The sequence below is a fragment of the Fonsecaea monophora genome (assembly GCF_001642475.1).
Source record: "Fonsecaea monophora strain CBS 269.37 chromosome Unknown Scaff126, whole genome shotgun sequence".
Classification (NCBI taxonomy): domain Eukaryota; kingdom Fungi; phylum Ascomycota; class Eurotiomycetes; order Chaetothyriales; family Herpotrichiellaceae; genus Fonsecaea; species Fonsecaea monophora.
Genome location: NW_019174057.1, coordinates 28,996 through 40,059, shown reverse-complemented (window position 1 = coordinate 40,059; position 11,064 = coordinate 28,996). Strand labels below are relative to the sequence as shown.

The 11,064-nt window shown below is 52.4% G+C and overlaps 3 protein-coding genes across 3 annotated transcripts; 2 read left to right on the top strand and 1 right to left on the bottom strand.

The window, feature by feature from the left end:
• Positions 1–416: 416 nt before the first annotated feature.
• AYO21_10641 (hypothetical protein) lies at positions 417–1,948 on the top strand (the record flags this gene model as incomplete). The annotated part of the gene is made up of 4 exons (XM_022660554.1): positions 417–484; positions 599–779; positions 865–1,438; positions 1,521–1,948. 4 exons carry the CDS (start codon positions 417–419, stop codon positions 1,946–1,948), a joined length of 1,251 nt encoding a protein of 416 aa, XP_022507134.1.
• Positions 1,949–2,714: 766 nt separating this feature from the next.
• Positions 2,715–3,506, top strand: AYO21_10640 (hypothetical protein; the record flags this gene model as incomplete). The annotated part of the gene is made up of 1 exon (XM_022660553.1): positions 2,715–3,506. The coding sequence occupies one exon, from the start codon at positions 2,715–2,717 to the stop codon at positions 3,504–3,506; it is 792 nt and encodes a 263-aa protein (XP_022507133.1).
• Positions 3,507–5,679: 2,173 nt separating this feature from the next.
• On the bottom strand, positions 5,680–7,205 carry AYO21_10639 (hypothetical protein; the record flags this gene model as incomplete). Its single annotated transcript, XM_022660552.1, has 6 exons — positions 5,680–6,430; positions 6,495–6,660; positions 6,733–6,776; positions 6,833–6,886; positions 6,943–7,009; positions 7,124–7,205. 6 exons carry the CDS (start codon positions 7,203–7,205, stop codon positions 5,680–5,682), a joined length of 1,164 nt encoding a protein of 387 aa, XP_022507132.1.
• Positions 7,206–11,064: the final 3,859 nt, after the last annotated feature.

Genomic DNA, 11,064 nt, shown 5'->3' with positions numbered 1-11,064 from the left:
ACGGGATACGAGGTGACTGGTAAGGTCCTCGTACTCGTAGATACAGGACAAACAGCCCCTAGGCGATGTTAGGCATGTATAATGCCCACTACGCCTTCCCGACACCCCCGGGGCTAACAACAGACAAAGAGTCTAGGAGGGCCCAAGTAGTAAATAATCGAAGCAAGATGCCGAGGTTCAAGTTGTCAAGTGGCGGCGATAATCTGGGGCAAACATCGTCCACCGGCGATAAATGTCAAGAGTAGCAAGGAGGACAAGTTGAAAGTTGGGGATCATAATCATCAAATCAGTCAAGTCACCTTTTTTTGTCATCTTCTTTCCCTTTTCTTCTTCCTCCTCCCCATATTCTTCCTTACTTGCTCTTCCATAACTGAAAACTGCTCCTGTAGCTGTATATACAGAGCAAGAAAATCACAATGGCGACACAGAGACTCGGTTCCATCTTCTCGCACCTCTCCTCCTCAAAGACCGGTGTGGCTGCTATGTAAGTCCAGTCCAGTCCAGTCCAGTCCAGTCCAACCCAACTCAGCTCCGGAGCTACCTGTGTAGCTTCTCTGATTGTGCAGTCGCTGACAGTGGCGCTTTTGTCAACATGCAGCACCCAGAAGAACCCCGATGACATTGTCATCACCCTCGCCATCCGGACACCCCTCGCAAAGGGCAAGAAGGGCGGCTTCAAGGACACCGACCTCGACTATATTGTCTGGGCGCTGCTGAAGGAAGTCGTCGCGAAGAGCAAAATCGACCCTGCCATTGTCGAGGATATCTGCTTGGGAAATGTAAGATATGACAACCCAGGAGAAATCTGGGAAATGGGCGAACAGAAGAAGAGTAGAAAGCTGACACCGTCTTGGTGATGCACAGGTCGGCGACCCGCGCGCTGCATACAAGGTCCGTGCTGCCATGTTGGCCGCAGGATTCCCCCATACCGCCGCCGCCTCGAGCGTCAACCGGTTCTGCTCCTCGGGTCTCAAGGCCGTGCAGGACATCGCCAACCAGATCTCCAATGGGTCGATCGACATCGGCATTGCCATGGGCGGTGAGTCCATGAGCAACGCCGCCGGCAAGGACACTCCCTTCTCCCCGGAGATCATGGCGAACCAGGAAGCTGCCGACTGCACACAGCCTATGATCCAGACGTCGGAAAACGTCGGCAATGACTTCAACATCTCGCGCAGAATGCAGGACGAGTACGCCTGCGAGAGTTTCCGGAGGGCTGAGGTCGCCCAGAAGGCCGGCTGGTTCGAGGATGAGATCGTGCCCATCACCACAAAGGTCAAGGACCCCAAGACGGGAGAAATCCGTGAGATCACCCTGACCAAGGACGAGGGTCCTAGATACGGCACCACGCTCGACAGTCTGTTGAAGATTCGTCCCGCCATGCCGCAATTCGGCGACAAGACCTCCGGTGGAAATGCCAGTCAGGTCACCGATGGAGGTAAGCACTTCCCACGTTTTATATCCCTACGATAGGATGGGAGAATGAATTAGAGACTGACGTGATCTGGAACCAAAAATAGCTGCTGCGATCCTGCTCATGAAACGCTCCAAAGCTCTCGAACTCGGTCAACCCATCATGGCCAAATTCTGCGGCGCCACCGTCGCTGGCGTTCCCCCACGGATTATGGGTATCGGACCCACGGCCGCCATCCCCAAACTGCTCAACAAATTCCACCTGACAAAGGACGACATTGACATCTTCGAGATCAACGAGGCATTTGCCTCGATGGCCGTCTACTGTCTCAACACACTCGGCCTCGAGCACGAGAAGATGAATCCCCGCGGTGGCGCCATTGCCCTGGGTCACCCCTTGGGCGCCACGGGAGCACGACAGATCTGCACGATATTGAGCGAGGCCAGACGGACCAAGAAGAAGATCCTCGTCACCAGCATGTGTATCGGCACGGGGCAGGGCATGGCAGGTCTGTTTGTGAATGAGCAGTTGTAGGGGGCGGGCAATGTACTCGGTAGTTTCGGGCTTGTTGAAGGTTTTGTAAGCCGTAAAAATGCATGAAATGAATGACTGCGAGGTGATCAAACCAATTTGGCTGCATATGTCAAGGCCCTTTTAGGAGCTTCCTGTATCCATTATTAAGAGAATGTATAGGATGCATCTGTACAAATGGATATCAGTCCGGTCGGCCTCTGAGAGGACGAGGCTGAATCTGCCCGACCTACGGCAGGGGAGTACCGAGTAAACAGCACATAACATTTGAGGAAGAGGCTCGGCAATGCTTCCTCCACCTGGAGTAGCGGCCATTGCCCTGCTAGAAGCACCCAAGGTAGCCCTCCGGAGGTCGATGGCTTAATAACAAAAAGCCCCGAATGGGTCTGGACTCTCTCAAGACTCATGGCTATAACGAACAATCCTGCGCCAAGCAAACACTCCCTCTCAGATCACTTCGCCGACTAACCGCCAAAAGTGTCTCTGTACCGCGTACCTACCTTTGATCCACAAATCCCAGACTCAGCGGCCTTCATAAACGGCAACAGGGACTTGTCGGTCCAGATGCATGTCCAGGAGATGACGAAAGAGGTGGCGATGACCCAAACGAGCAGCACGATCCTCCGTCCTCGGTCACCGACGGCGGCATACTTTTGCAATATGAGGTCGCTGCAGAAGGACGTGTGGCACAATAGAACTCGCAAATCTCTCGAATCACCCAGTACGAGCTGGAACTTGACCTTCAAAACCTGAAGAAGTGGTAGCCAACATGGAACAACAGGGAGCTAATATACCACCATCTAAAACTTACGGCGACAAATACACCGACCAAGTGGTGCTTGTGACCGGGTCAGCGCATGGGATAGGACACGCTACTGCAGCCCTCTTTGCCAACCAGGGAGCGAATGTGGTTCTTGTAGACTTGGATGAGCAACAGCTCAAAAAGGTCGAGACAAGCTTCATCTCTGAAGGCAAGAATGTGACCTATCGGGTCGCCAATCTGGCGTCGGAAGAACAAGTCAGCTCCATGATCAGCGAAGTGGTCTCCTCACTGGGCGGAATCGATGTCCTCGTGCACATTGCTGGCATCTACCCGTTTTGCCCCCTCCTGGAGCAATCAACTCAAGAGTACAAAAAGGTCATGATGGTCAACATGGACAGCTGCTTCTATTTGACACGCGCGGTGCTTCCACACATGCAGAAAGCAGGCTACGGGCGGATCGTCAACATAGCCTCTGGTACCGTTTCACACCCGGAACCTGGCCTGGCGGCCTACGCGGCATCTAAGAGTGCTCTTGTTGCTTTTACACGGGCTACCGCTGCCGAGGCCGGTCCGGGGGTGACGGCCAATGTCGTGTCTCCAGGCCTCGTCATGACAGAGACAACCTGGAGCTCTCCTCACGCGAAACCCATATTTGACAAGGCCATGGAAAAGCAGTGCGTGAAGCGGTACGGTCAGCCGAAAGATGTCGCCCACATGATCAGCTTCATCGCGAGCCCAGAGGCCGAATTCGTCACGGGCCAGCTCTTCCACGTCAGTGGAGGCATGATTTTCAATTGACGGGAACGAAAGGGGGTCGCGGAAGTTGCGGAGGCCCGACTCTCGGCCTGAGTGAGATCTGAAGTTTGTGGTGCCGATTGGGATTTCTCAGCGCGTCCAACCTATGCGTAGACTGGCCACCATCCTAGCAGAGGCGGCACAAAATGCAGGCTCTCCAGTCAGAGACATATCACGGACCAGAGATCGGCGAGCCCTGCAGACAACCGGAGTCTGGATTCTTTCCCATCATCTGACCCAGCAGGTTGTGGTTCTCGACCAGCAAGATGCTGAACCCTTGGACAAGGCGTCTGTTGGTACAAAGCACCCCATTCCCCCTGCTTTGGAATTGCACAGCCCCGAGTCGATCACTTTCAGCGCCACAATACTTGCTCTATATGTCGTCGTAATCGAGGTTGAGATTTGCCTCGTCAGTGTTCTGGAGCCTGAACTGCTGCGCAGCATGGGAGCTGGATCCATGAGGAAGAAAGTGGGACTGCGAGGTCGAATATGTATCCCACCGACGAGCAGATGGTGACAAACATGATCAGCAGCCATGGAGCTCTCGGCACTAGGTGTGGTGGTCAATGGCTGGTCGGCAAAATGACCTGGCTGCGGTGTCCAGCCACTGCGTTGCTTCTCAGAGCGATTGTCCTGTAGCTAAGCTAGACCGGCAAGGGTATCTGACTTCTCCCTATCAATCACATATTTCCCACATATTGTTCTTCTGTGTCCCCCTCTTTCCACGCAAGTAGAGTCCTGGGCGCCTTGGACTGGCGTAAACCCAAATCGGCCACAATCTGTAATTATATATTGCATACAATCCTCCCTTGACTAGTGTCTCTATCCTGTGTGACATTGTCTTTGTTTTTCAAGGTCGTTTTTGTAAGCATCTACAGAGCGAGGCTGGTGGACGGAGGGGGTCGACGGGTTGAGGTCCGCACGTGATCGCGTCCTCCAGCAGTTGATGCGCAGCCACATGTATGGATGTAGCTAGTCAATAGCTGACTGGCGTCTTCCCCACAAACCCATGTCAAGCCTCTCATCAGATCCGGATTATCTACCAGAAACGGTCCTCGAACACCTGCGGAGGAAACCCAGTGTCGCTTTCCTTGGAGACTTGCACTTGACCATCGTCCTTGAACACAGTTGAATCTTGACTCGAGCAAGCGCCGCTCACATCGATAAAACACTGCTCGAAAACTGGTCGATGCGATGCGACAAGACTCACAAAAAAAGTCCTGTATGGTCAATGAGTAACTACCGAGTACATTCTGTCCGATTTCGTCATCTGTACTGCCACCATCTCGCGAAAGTGGAGATGTAAATTCTGAGACGCCCTTTGTTTTGTGGAGTGGAGCCTCGCTGCGATGAGGTCTACAGCGCAGACAAGCTCAACATTCAACTGACAGGAAAGGAGCTCATCTTCGACAAGGAGTGCTCAGGCCTCCTTTTTGCCTCGCTTGGAGATTAACGAAAGAAGAAGAATATGCCTTCCTTCATAATAGCGGACTCTGGACAAGTGCCGCCTGTCGGATTCCGCCCATTGGTATCTATCGACCTTCCGCGGGAACAGACCCAAAACAGACTCAGATTGGCTTCTTGCGCTCCCTGTCCGAATGTCCTGGCCGACATGCTGCGATCACCGTCAACTTGTGTGTGCCTTCAACAGCGAGTCGAATTGACCCCTGTGGACTAGGACAAAACTTCCACTGCTTCCACTCAATGCAACTGAAGTACAAGTCTGTCTGGAAACCGGGTTTCGGACCATTGCCAGCAAATCCATGGTCAGTTATGAAAACAACTAGCCACCTATTCCGTTGTTCTGTGACACACGGGTTGCTCTGGAGCAAACCTATTGAGACCTTTATCGGGATCACCACGTCCTTGTTTGACCTTAGTCAGAAGTGTCACAGCATCAATATACTGGTATCACGGCAGATCATTGGATTGCCATGTTGACTAGCAAGCTGCATGTCTTGCGACTCCCCAGAAATCCGATACGGTCTTGGTGACCGTCAGTCCGAGGTTCAATCCACCAAGAACCCAGGGATGCATTTATATCCGACTGCCATTTCGCAATCCGCCATGCTCCCAAACGCCGACGCTCAACTTGATTTCACCCAAAACTGGGCTTGAAGCAACTTGATCATGTTACAATGAACCCTCGTCACACCACGGGTCCTCTTTACCTACGTTATGAAGATCGGTCCGAGTGCGTTGTCTCCATCCTCACTTTTGCTTTATCTTGGATAAGGATATTCATGACCTTGCTCAATGTGGTCTCCTCGATATCCTCGAGCACAATGGTGGTCTTCCTCAAAGATGTTTGTTGAGGCACATAATGTCGATCGACCCCACTCATGGACGAAATATCAAAAGATTCGGGGAATGGATAGCCTTGGATGTGTTGGTTCGAAGCTTGGCCCCCGGAAAGCCACTCATTTGGGAGACTTGAAGCATGCACCGGGTACGTGGCATCAAGCATGGACGTTGGCATGTATTCAGGTCGAGGTGTCAACATGGGCTCGCTCATCGACAAATTCAACGGTGAAAAGTTGCTTGAGTCCAGGAGCGAATGGTCGATGCTGTGGCGATGTTGAAAGCCGAAGTTCTGATTGGGAGTGTGCGGCATATACTGAAATAACTCGCTTGAGTCGGTATGACTAGCCGGAGTCGTCAACCCCGACAATGGATCCATGGCCATATTGAAATTGTCAGCCTGGCTTTGAGATTTCTTGCTGTGGTTCGAGGAACGTGATGGCGGCCTCGTCGATCCCATCGAAGAACAGATCTCCTCCTCACTCGAGGGAAGCTCGTCCGATAGTTGCATCAATTCGTCTCTCCCTGATCGATGAACCTGGGTGGAAAAACTTGGGTGCGGCTGAGGGCTCTGGCTATTGCTTGCTATCTGTTGAGAGTGCTGCTTTCGTCTGAGAGCCGTGTACCTGCAGAAGCGAATTAGTCGCAAGCACAAGTGAAGAGCCAATTGAAGGGCAGTCTTGGTCACACCGATTCTTGAGTGCCAACTTGGTACGGCCAGGGAACAACTCTGCAATCTTCCTCCAGTCTCGACCAGAAGCAGCGACCTCTGCTAGCAGCCTATTATCTTCCTCTTCTCTCCAGTCACTGTGGTCGATAGAGGGATCAAGGCATTGGGTCCAGCGCTTGGCACATTCTGTGAGGTTTTAGTTGTCAATGTTCGTGTTTCAACATTCGAGTCGACTTTTAAAGATGGAAGGTGACCTACGATCGGCATGTCGAGTACCAACCATTTCTGCGACTTGAGTCCATCTGTCGACACCTTTTAGCGGAGAGAGATTTGTGGGTGGACATCGAGTTTTGCGAACCTTGTTCCGATTGCGGCAACAGCGTCTCTGAGTTTCGCATCTTCAGCTGCCGCCCTAAACGACAGTGTTAGTATAGTACGGGAGCTGGCGTCGAATCTTGCGATACACACCAGTTACCCTTCCTCACATTCTCCGATATCTTGCTCCATCTCTTGCGGCAGTCCTTGTTCATTCGACCTGGAAGTTTGGTTGCAATTCTGTTCCAATCTCTAACTGAGCCAGCAGCGATTACTGGTCTTCTATCAGCCTTCAGAGTCTCGTGGCCAATCAGATGCGAATGTCCCAACTTACATTGGTAGGTCGCCTCTGTCCGCAGGACCGCATCTTCCTCTGGTGTCCATCGTCTTGGGACTCGCGAGGGAGGTGGTTCCATTCTCAGCCTGTGTGTTGGGCTTGAAATATCGAGCCTCGCACATGTCTTTGGGAGGTAACATGTGCTGAGAATGAAATCAGGGCCTGCTCGAGGGTGCCCAATCTTGGCTGGGTGCATGCAAAAGTGAAATTCGATCAGTTATTTGGGGTGCCCGCGGCAGACTTCACTATTAGAGCGATATGGAGTAAAGGATTCGCGAAGGATGCAGAAAAAAGTGAAGTGGTTGTTGAGCCAAACGGTCAACTCGGGGCCCCTCGGACAATCGTATATCATGGCGATTGGCGAGCTAGGCCTTGATCGGCAAAACCTGTATGCAACTTGACAAGCATCCTTTTCATGGGATGGCGAAGCAAGTACCATGTGCATGCGACGAGCGACATTGCAGGACGACCATGGTCGTCGTTCAGCTTGAGCCACATGGGCAGCTGAACGGAGCCACGTATTGCAGACCAGACAAGCACCTCCTTCTCCACCATTCTCTGGGGTAAGGGACACCAGCTGGGAGAGGTATCGCCAAATGGAAATTGCCATCGGTCTATGTATGGGCAGCGCTTGGATGCCCTCGTGCCAATTCCTGTCTGCCTCTGTCCAATGTGCCGGCAACATCCTCTCAGACTTGTCCAGTGCGAAGCTTTGGCAGCCAAATTGGCACCGACTCCGTGATAGAGTTGCAATGCCATCCCTGTGTCCAAGAAGAAAATAAAAGTGGTTCAACCACTCAGCCTCTATCCGGAAGCTCCTCGACGGGTAACAGGGGAGATAACTACTGATCTCACGGGGGGGCTAGTATCACGTCGACTGTCCTCAAAACAGCTGTGCCTGCTCTGATGATCAAACTCAATTGGTCGAGTCTATTGGACGACCAGGGGTTCCTTCAGATCTGCCCACCAATGTTGGTCAGCTTGATATGTTTCAATGGCAAATACTCCCCCTGTGTTACCGAATTGAAGCGCTACGATGCAGGCAGTGCTTAATTCATGCCGAAACTGCCAGATTCGGATGGGGCCACTAATCTCTGCCCTCCCAGCATCTGACAGAAACAAAACCTCTCGAGACATCTCACAAGAAACTTTCTTATGTAAAGTGCACCGATGTTTTGGCTGCCTGTGGTCCTCGCTCTGCTTACGAGGCCTACTGTGCCACCACAATGTCGATCAACCGCTTAGGCCCTTCCTGTGGCGAGTGGTCGCCGAGGACCGGCTCTTGCCTCTGGGTCGCAACCGGAAGTCTCATACATCATCCTCCGTCAATCAGGCGTTGCCACCAAAGGAGCCGGGGGGTGGCCAATTGCTTTTGTGGTGGACAGCCTTGAACGGGCTGAAAGCCATCAGCGCTGAGCGTTACATACAAGAGGCTTGGGAGCGTCTGACTTGCATCTCAAACGGTCTGGCTGCAGTGGTTCGCCTTGTGGATTGCTGCCAGTACGGAAAATACGGATACAAACGCTTTGTTCTGTCAAGCTAGCTTTCGATCTGCCTTGACCGTGGTCCGCAAACTTGGTGGCTGAACGACGACAACAACAACAACCAAGTGTTGAGGCAGGGCGCTGGCATGGACCACGTTTCCTAGGGTCCAAAACGAGCGAAGCAGACAACGCACCCGAAAATAGACTCCGGAGAGTTCCAACGGCCGCCCCTTTCCCACAGTTGCCCACAACTGGTGCACGTTCGGGGGCTGCAGGAGGTGCTTCCCAGTTGGAGCAAGGCTCCACCAAGCTCTGTCTTAAGCCTACACTGTTGTGGAGGAATAAGCCGAGGGGAGAGCTGGATGAGCTGCGGCATACCACAGAGACCGTACTCTTTGTTCCGTTTCCGCTACGCCCTGGGCACCTGGGTGAAGAGTTTCAAGTTGTTGGTCCAAGAAGAAACTCGACATAAACAAGACTCAGGCAACACGAATCTACTTTTGTCGGAGTACCTAGCGATGGGGGTACAACTAACTTCCATTAAACTGCAGCATTGGCGAGCCTCAGGGATCCACCGAACAGGGTCGGCGAACTTGCGCCTCGTCGATCGTAACCGGTCTGGTCTAGTGAACTGATAAGTGAACAGGTACGATAGGCTGGTGGTGAACGACGAGTGTGAGTGTCCATGCTTTGCATATGCTTTTCATCTGGATGCCATGCAAGCCAGAGTGTCGTGCATGGATGCCTTGCCCAGCGATTTCGACTGTGCTGCCCATGAATTTGGGCCTTTTATCGAAGTGGAGATGGGGGGATTGTACGAGGTATGCCCGTCCAAACCTCGTTCGCAGCAGCAATCTCAAAATTCTTTCCAACATACACAAAAATGCGAATGGCATGCGCAGAACCTTGTCACCCTTATTGAGTTTCTCTCTCGGAGCTCACCTCAGCACCCTACTTGGTTAAAAATATTGGCAACATGGGGCCTAACATCGATTTGGGGAAAACTATGAACAAATTCCTTCAACCAGGGGGGCCAGCCCCCAGCAAGTGGACGATGTATCGGCTCTAGAGGACTGGCCCACCCCCGGCAAGAGAGAGCCGGTCATCCCTGGCGTCCATTATACGGCGAATTGAGCCCGAGCTTTTGAGGAAGCAACACTCTTTTGAGGACGGATTATGGTCATGCAGGTAATTGAGGCTAGCAGTTTGTTCAAATCCCATCCAAAGCGACCGACATATGTGAGCTTTTAACTACAGGAAAAGTAACAAAGTTTACTAGTGACTGGCTAGCTTTGCGTTGGTCATCGGGATTCACGCTCACAGCTACTTCTGGATCGAGGTCCCGAAAGCCTTTGCCAGATCATTCTGGAGCACTGGAACAGCACAAGGTTCTCACCGAAGGCCACCAGGTAGCGTCATCAGGCCGGAAGCTTTGTACCACCAGGAACACCAAGGAAAAGACACTGACCTGACGTAAAGCCTTGCTGTATGACAGAAGATACGAGGACAGCACCGGGATCAGCATGACATATGTTTCATGGGTTACGAGTCCCACAGTCGCCCTGGGATGCTGCTCTTCACTGCCTTAGGAAGTCCTATGCTAAGGCACGCGTAGGTTGCAGAACAACAAGTGGAGGATCGTCCGGTGAGAAGATCAGTGAGACGATCTCGAAGGAAAAAGCGACTTAAACGACTTCTAGTTGAGACAACTTGGTCGCCGGCGATCCAGCATTGCTCGAGTCGTCACGCAGCACACAGCTCGAGAAACCGGAACGAGTAGCAGGACGTCGCCAGAAGGAATGACAACTTTGAAGGCCGATCCACAAATCAGGGCATATTTTAGCGAATATCCCACGTTCGCCAAGGGTTCAGAAACCCCCCGCGGCCGCACGCTGTCCTGGTGGTGCAGATCATACCTAGATTAGGTCTTTGGAGATGGACCATGCTCTCTCGGAATAGGCCTTGTACCTGTACGACAGATCATTCCACCATGAAACAGTTACCGACACCCATGATTGCCGGAGGATTAGGGCCGCTCACAGTTTGTTTGTGATCGTTTCGATAAGGACACGCCTGGAACTTTATACTAACGAGGGCTATCGATCAATAGATGATATGTGGACACAGGACACCACAGAAAGTCGCTTCTACCCTGTGTCGAACCCAGTCACTACCAGCCAGCCCTGACTAAGGACTGACTCGATGACAGAGGCCAGTCTAACCGACGTGGATATGCTGTCAGGATTCCCGGTAGGACACGATGATCAGGCATACTAGCAGCGACCATCAACCGAATAAGCGATGGTGTTCTTCCGTCGGCAGTCAGGAGCAGCAACACATCCATTGCATAATATTGACAGGGGCGACCATTACTATGCCTGTGTAAGTAGCGGGCTGCTTCGATCTGTGAGGAGGAAAGCCGACATAACATCTCGAGAGGTCAGCCACATTCGC